We start from the raw sequence: 8,391 nt of genomic DNA, 5'->3' as shown, positions 1-8,391 counted from the left end.
CAAGCTCTGAAGAATCAAAGTTATTTTTATCATTTAAAATAAATATAAAGCAATCATTTGTTTAAAACTATTCTTTATATGTGTTAACGATTTGATAAACCGTTAACGATTTTTTTGATAATATTGTTAATTGAAAATTACTTCTGCTAACGTTGCTAATAAAAATGAGACCGTTAACTAACGGTTACTTAAAACCCTGAAAATACCATTAACAAAAATAACGTTCCGTTCTTATCTTTAAAACCAACGTCTACCTGAAATTTTCTTTTTTAATGGTTGGAACTAACCATTAACGAAACGGGAAGAAAAAGTTGGAACGTGTCCAGCCCTACCATATGAGCCTTTAATAATTCAAATTATTGTGTCTTATAAGAAATACATTTCAATATCATCATAAAGGTCATTAAACAATTTTTTGTTCATTCTCAAAAGTTTTGTTTGTTCACAAAATCTCTTGTGACACCCACTGTTATTTATACTTACAAAGATTTTTACAGAATGTTGATTTGGTGAACAATTGTTCTGTAACACTTGCTACATCTGGAGAAATGCCTAAAATTTAAAAGAGATAATCTTCAATCTGTATTTAAATTTTGCAAATAGCTTTATCCTCCCCCTGCCCCTCCCACACAAACACAACACCCTATATTAATAACGGGGCGGTACCATTTGGCGCTTTAATTGTGTAGCAATAATATTCATATGATATACCTCTGAGTGTTGTGTCTCCAAAAATTTCAGCAAAGCAATATGACATTACAACTTCCTCTTCCGTTGTTGGTGTAAAAAACTGCAAATAATACTTAAGTTAACTTTTCATGTTAAAGGAAAATGCTAGGTTTAATAGGACAGATTTTAAGAAAAAAAATCATAAAAGCTGAAAAGTGTTAAAAAAAATATTCGGATAAATGTAACAGTATTTTTGAGAGCAAACTAAATTTTTCAGAGCAAACTAAATTTTTGAGAGCAAACGCAATTTTTGAGAGCAAACAATATGTTCGTGATTAAAATAACGAAAGATGAATGAACGACTTAGATTGTTCAGAGAAATGAAAAAGACATCAGAATTTAATAAAACGATTGTTTTTTTTTTCCCTGAAAAAATGAACAAACAATAGAAATAAGCAATCTTTTACTTACTGATAGAACAATTTTGATAATCAAACTATTTTACTAAATAAACGAACAAAATATATGGTAAATATATGGTAAATATATGGTAAATATATGGTAAATATATGGTAAATATATGGTAAATATATGGTAAATGAATGACAATTTTTGTACAATAAAAAAGAACAAAAGGGTCTCTAATACTCCTCCTCACCATGTCCTGTACACGGCTTGCACTTGTCTGGTTGTTTTCCACAGGAACTGCACCATCAAGGATTAAGCAGTCTAGTTGGCTGAACAGAATATATTCACAGATGTTCTTACAGGTTTAAAATTCTTTTTCAGGTTAATTTGGCTGTCTAAAAGTATTCCAATTCTTAATGTATTAAGAATACAAAAACGTTAAAAACTTAAGGAAAGAAGGATTTTTCTTGTGAAATTATCAGCAAAGCTTTGAAGTGTTGAAGGTTCTGTCCTTGAATTCCAAAAGCAACAGTTTTGATTGCTTTGTTTTAGGACAGGAACCATAATTAAACTAACATTGACCTGAAAAAGGTTGGAAAAAATGTTTACCTGTTGTTTTGCGCATTACAGAAAGTTCTGAAATCATCTGAAAAAAAATTTTGATTTTTCCAGTCAGAATGCAGTTGGGAGAATTGCGCCAATGTTTGCTTACATTTTCGCAATTGGATTGCACAGAATTTCACTTTCACTGAAAACAGGTAAGTGCAAGAAGCCTTTTTCAATGGCAAGAACAGGAATTCCTTTGCAAGTAGATGGATATTACCGCATTTTCTCAAGATTTTTTATCAATGAATCATATGATTGAATGGAAAATGATGAACATTGACGCTTGACATTCANTATTGTGTATATTGTGTAGTTAAACTCGCATATTGTGTATATTGTGTAGTTAAACTCGCATCCCAAGTGATTTGTTTGTTTCAAAAAGGTGAATAGCCCGAGCCGGAAAAATATAGTTTTTGAATTAAACACATGAAACAGCAGTCGTTCAGAAAACAAACAATAGATGAACGATGATATTGGTTTGTTCAGAGATTTTAGCAAAATATTATCATTTTTACTAAACAAACAAATTTTCCTAAAGATTTTGCGAAAAAGGACTTTTTTACTGAACAAACTGTTTTTTTAAACAAAATTTTAAAAGCGATAGGTTTTTTTAATGAACGAACAATTTTTTTCGAACAGACTTTTGAGATAACGATAGTTTTTTACTGAAAGAACAATTTGATTGAACAATCTTTTACTAAAAAAAAGAATGGAAAATAAACAATAATTTTAAGGACAAACAAATTAAATTTCTTTAAAACTTGTAATAAAAACGAAAAGATTCGTTCACAAACGATGAATGAACGAAATGAAAAAAAACCCGAATGCACCCATATTTATAAGCCTAATGAGGTAATCAGATAATTTGACATGAGCTGAGGGTTAATAAAGCCACTTAAAAAAGGGACAGATAGACTGTCAAAGTCCCTTCATTTAATGTTTTACCTGTTTGGCTGAATGAGAACGCGGACCCTGGTTTGATTTCCAAAAGCAACCGTGTCGAATGAATAGTCGTATCTGAGGCTGGTGTCTCTAAAGAAGCACTTATCTGTACAGAAATTGTCCTCCAGAGTACGAACTATATCAAGGGCATCAGCGTTACTGAAATAATTACATTTTTGTAAAATGGTAATTTTTGATCAAATAACCATCCTTCATCATTGTTAAAGATGGAATAATAATTAACCGGCTTAATCATCCTTTACAACATAACCATTCTTAAAGATGGAATAATAATTAATCGGCTAAATCATCATTAACAACATAACCATTGTTAACTATGAAATAATAATCAACCGGCTAAATCATCATTAACAACATAACCCTTGTTAATGATGGAATAATAATTAACCAGCTGAACCATCATTAACAACATAACCATTGTTAATGATGGAATAATAATTAACCCACTGAAACATCATTAACAACATAACCATTGTTAATGATGGAATAATAATTAACTGGCTGAATCATCATTAACAACATAACCATTGTTCAAGATGGAATAATAATTAACTGGCTGAACCACCATTAACAACATAACCATTGTTAATGATGGAATAACAATTAACCCGCTGAACCATCATTAACAACATAATCATTGTTAAAGATGGAATGATAATTAACCAGCTGAATCATCATTAACAACGTAATTATTTTTTAAGACTGACCTTTAATTAGATCTATAATTGTAAACAATGGTGCAATCATGATATTACAAAAGTCTGCAATAATAATTTTCATTATTTAATCATGTTTTGTGGAAATTAGAATGAATAAAAGTAAGAAAAGGTTTAAGAACATAATGGAATTTCTGTGACATGCAAACTACTTAATAGTACGCCATCCTTTTTTCCTGTTTCCCTCTCCTCCTATCTTTATTTTCTTTACTTTTATTTTTAATTTTTTAATGTATTGTATTAATGTTTATGAGATTTTTAAAATGTTTATTATTAGTCAAAATAAAAAGTTAAAAATGCGTACTTGGTCTCAAATTCCTCAATCTTTGGGTTTCGTCTTCCACAGTCTTTATACTCAGGAATAGGTTTTCTTGTCAAGAGGTGGACTAGTCTACTCAGATTATCCTAGGTGGAGTACTTTTAGTTTAGTTAGTCATTCATAGTTGGAGTACTTTTAGTTTAGTGAGTCTTAACTAGATGAAGTACTTTTAGTTTGGTTAGTCTTTACTATGTGGAATACTTGAAGTTAAGTTAGTCTAAACTTGTTGGAGTACTTTCAGTTTATCTAGTCTTTACCAGTAGTTAGTCTATCCTAGATTGAGTACTTTTAGTTCATTTAGTTTTTCCTAAGTGGAGTACTTTTAATTTTGTTAGTTTATACTAGGTGGAGTACTTTTAGTTTAGTTAATCTATCCTAGTTGGAGTATTTTTAGTTTAGTTGATCTATCTCAGATGGAGTACTTACAGTGTAGTTAGTCTTTTAGAGTAGTAAGTCTATTCTATGTGGAGTAATTTTAGTTTAGTTGATCTATCAAGGTTGGAGTACTTATAGTTTAGTTAGTCTTTACTAGCAGGAATACTCTGAGCTTAGTTAGTCTATTATAGATGGAGTACTTTTAGTTAAGATAGTCTTTCCAACGTGGAATAATTTAAGATTAGTTAGTTTATCCTAGGTGGAGTACTTTTAGTTTAGTTACTTTTAGTTTAAATACACATACCACGGCTATGTAGGTCAAAAAGGCAAATATTCCCACAGCTGCTGGGGCACTAAACCATTTAAATAGAAAGTTTTACATGTGAAAATGAATACAGTGAAAACCGCAAAACTGTGGAATAGGAAGACGACTTTATAGCAATTCTTAAGTGTATTTGATGTTTTTACATAGTTAATAGTTTTAGTCGTTTAACTTATTACACACAAATCAAGTGAAATGGGTCTATTTACACGGTATAATTGCTATGTCTCATGTTTATTGGACTGTTTAAAGTCATAAATTGATTCTGAAAGTCGTCTTCCTTTTTAAGAGTTTTCTGGGGCTCAGGGTATTATTTTTTTAGTGTCACTGTCCCGTCACAACTATTCCATTTAGCATTATTCATAAAAAAACTTTCAAAAAAACTTGAAAATTGCAAAAAAAATCTTTTCTTTTACAAAATTAGCCGAACATAATGCACGATGCAGGAACAATAAGACAATTGTTTATAACATTTTGTTAAATTTAAAATTCAAAAAATAAATATGTTAAAAAAATACTTTTCATCCATTGGAAATCCTTCCTCTTCCTCTTCTACGTAATCATACTCTTCCCCGTAATCAAATTCTTGGCTAAAAACATATTAATTAAATGAAATGTTCAACAAAATTCTAGGAGATCCTTCACCTAAAAAAAGTTCAAAACGGTAAGGTGTGTGTAACTGTGTATGGGCTGGTCTCCCTAAAAGGATGAGACTCCAATGAAGACCTAACGCTCTACATTTTTTTATATTGACAATGAGTTGACAAAGAAAGAAAAAAAGTTCACGGACAGTTAAATGGAAGTAAGAATATAAGAAACGTCACAGATAGAAGATTGAGAGCATCTCAAAAACTCTGATACGTCACAGATAGAAGAATGAGAGCATCTCAAAAACTCTGATATGTTACAGATAGAAGATTGAGAGCATCTCAAAAACTCTGATATGTCACAGATAGCAGATTGAGAGCATCTCAAAAACTCTGATACGTCACAGATAGAAGGTTGAGAGCATCTAAAAAACTCTGATATGTCACAGATAGGAGATTGAGAGCAGCTCAAAAACTCAGATATGTCACAGATAGAAAGTTTAAAGTATCTCAAAAACTCTGATACGTCAAAGATAGAAGATTGAGAGCATCTAAAAAAACTCTGATATGTCACAGATAGGAGATTGAGAGCAGCTCAAAAACTCAGATATGTCACAGATAGAAAGTTGAGAGCATCTCAAAAACTCTGATACGTCACAGATAGAAGATTGATAGCATCTCAAACTCTGATACATCACAGACAGAAGATTGAGATCATCTCAAAAACTCTGATACGTCACAATTAGAAGAATGAGAGCATCTCAAAAACTCTGATAGAAGATTGAGAGCAGCTCAAAAACTCTGATAGAAGAATGAGAGCATCTCAAAAACTCTGATATGTTACAGATAGAAGATTGAGAGCAGCTCAAAGGGCTCAGTTACATTTGTACATGATACTTTTACCATAAATACATTTGCAATAATTACACTTGCCACAATATGTTTGCCTTAAGTAACCCTTGCCATAAGTTACACATATCATAAGTTACAATTGCCCATGGTTGCACTTGCCATAATTACAATTACTAATAGTTATAATCTACACCCATTCATTTTTTTATTGAACAACTACAATTATAACTTTTATGACTAGAATTAACAAATCTCTATGAGGGACAGCTAATGAGCTGTAAATCTTCCAGTATTATTAGTGTTCATATCTCTCCTTTCAGCAATGTTGGAAAAATAAAGTTGGGAATTTTCATGAGAAAATTTAGCGCATTTATAGAAAAAATAATTAGACTTACATCATTGTAAATTATGAAAAATGTAGAAAAATTATGGTAAATTAATTATGTCAAGTGCAATTTATGGCAAGTGTTACTTATGGCAAATATATTTATGGGAAATGTATATATGATGCATCCTATATATTGAAAAAATTCCTCTTTACCTCTTGATAGCCTCTAGACAAAGTGCCACACCAAAACAAACAAGTAAATTCATTCTAAAATATGTTTAAATTTGAAAAGAAAATCTAGGAATAATAAAAACAAAATTCCGAAAACTAGAAGTAATCCCAAAAAAAAATTAAAGGGAATGTACGCACAATTTTTTGTGGACAGTTCCATCCAAGAACCAACGCCCGATCAAACTGTTCATTTTCATTTGCGGATATTCTCTTAAAGTGGCTTGCGCATTTCTTGATTTTGAAAAGTATTTTTGATCAGATTAATGTTTCAAGGATACCTATCTAGTATCTTTGATATTAACGGAGAACATTGGAAACATAAAAATTGAGTTGTTGCCACAAACTCTGATTTTCTAATCCCTATAACGTTGCATCACGATGTCGTAGACCTCTGATTTTCTAAACTCTATAACGTTGCATCACGATGTCGTAGACCTCTGATTTTCTAATCCCTATAACCTTGCGTAGACCTCTGATTTTTCAAACTTTTAAAAATAGTCTAAGCCTAAAATTTCAAAGGTTTACACTAGCAGATATCAACGATATAGGAATTGGAAAGTTTGAGTTTGTTGCAAGAACTCAGCTCCTTATTTTAATTAATTGGAATCTTGATAAATGTCCTAATATCTCCGTCAATGCTAGGGGTACAAAAATGGTAGACCTGCACAATTTAAAATTCCAATGAAAAAATATTGAATCGTTTAGAGAAATGATAAAAAACTACTGTTTTTTTTCTTAGAAAACGAACGAAAAAAACGGACAATTTAAAAATATTTGGAGTTGAAAAAACTCGCTTTTTTAATGAATGGGCGAATTTTCTGAAAGATTTTGATAAAATGATCGTTTTTTATTAAACGAATTATTTTTTGGAACAAACGATCTTTAAACACAATAATTTATACTGAAGGAACCAATTTTTCAAACATACTTTTGAAAAACGATCGATTTTCTTACTGAAACAAACGATTTTACTGAACGAGCGATTTTCCTAAACAAACTATTTTACAAAACGATTTTTCAGTGAGAAAACGAACAAAATAGAAGAAAAATAAATGAAAATTTTGAGAACGAACAAAATAAATTGTTTTAATGAAAAAAGCAAAACACGCCCATCACTACTCTTTAAACGTGGATTGGAGAAAGCTAGGTAGTAAAAACAAGAAATATGGGCCAGGAGTGGATATGGTGGAGAGGAGGAGGGGAAGAGAAAGTAAACTAGTTTGTGGTCTCGTCTTCGTCCATTACATAGATCCAGACTTCTAACATAAAGCTGAAAAAGTTTTTGATTTCACCTCACCTCACCTCACCAGCTCATTTATAATTTTTTATTGTCCTTTTATAAACCTAAAGCATTTGTTTTTAATTTCTGTTTTTAAGAAGTAATTGGGAAAATTCTCAACAGTTTTAGTGTGAGAGTTCACAACGGATCACTGAGCCAAAGAAATGTCCGAATCACCCCAAACCTATCAATAATATATTTAAATTGGAGCCTTACAATTATTCCTAGTGTTTTTTATGACCTTTAGATTTTGTGTGCACTGACTGTTTGACCATTTTATGGAAGGAATAAACTGACTTTTTGAAAATAAAGGGACTAGACAGAGTAATTTGAAGAAACCTTTCATTGATTTACAACAGTACCCTCTGACTGATCAAGGATGACAAGCTGTGCAAAGAAATTTAACGAAAATTTTTGCAAAGGGCGCCTTAAATTTTGCAAATTTTTCTTCAGATTGTTGAACATTTATGAAAGAGAAGGGGGGGGGGTTGCATGCACCTTTCCCACCCCCCTCTTCGCTAGGGTATTTTTAGAGGACAGATTCTTTTCATGTCACCTTTACAAAAAAAACCACAATCAAGAAAAATCTATTTTTGAGTGAGAAAATTAAGGATATTACATTTTTCGTCAGACAATGGTTCATCTATGTAGTGTTTTGTAGGATAATTTGAAATTACGATTACAATCTCTTTAAAAATGCTTATTTGCAAATTGGTAAAACTCTCTTGTATTTAAA

General features: G+C 31.1%; 1 protein-coding gene across 1 annotated transcript; it reads right to left on the bottom strand.

The window, feature by feature from the left end:
• Positions 1 to 6,727, bottom strand: LOC111718190 (uncharacterized). The gene is made up of 9 exons (XM_023493717.1): positions 6,359 to 6,727; positions 4,897 to 4,968; positions 4,361 to 4,409; positions 3,667 to 3,767; positions 2,629 to 2,784; positions 1,687 to 1,908; positions 1,328 to 1,406; positions 712 to 790; positions 1 to 552 (listed from the first exon to the last, which is right to left on the bottom strand). Exons 1-9 carry the CDS (start codon positions 6,409 to 6,411, stop codon positions 470 to 472), a joined length of 894 nt encoding a protein of 297 aa, XP_023349485.1. The 5' UTR covers positions 6,412 to 6,727; the 3' UTR covers positions 1 to 469.
• Positions 6,728 to 8,391: the final 1,664 nt, after the last annotated feature.

The sequence above is a fragment of the Eurytemora carolleeae genome, unplaced genomic scaffold (genome assembly GCF_000591075.1).
Source record: "Eurytemora carolleeae unplaced genomic scaffold, Eaff_2.0 scaffold470, whole genome shotgun sequence".
Lineage (NCBI taxonomy): Eukaryota > Metazoa > Arthropoda > Copepoda > Calanoida > Temoridae > Eurytemora > Eurytemora carolleeae.
Note: the sequence above shows the minus strand (reverse complement) of the source record. Positions and strands in the feature narration are given on the sequence as shown.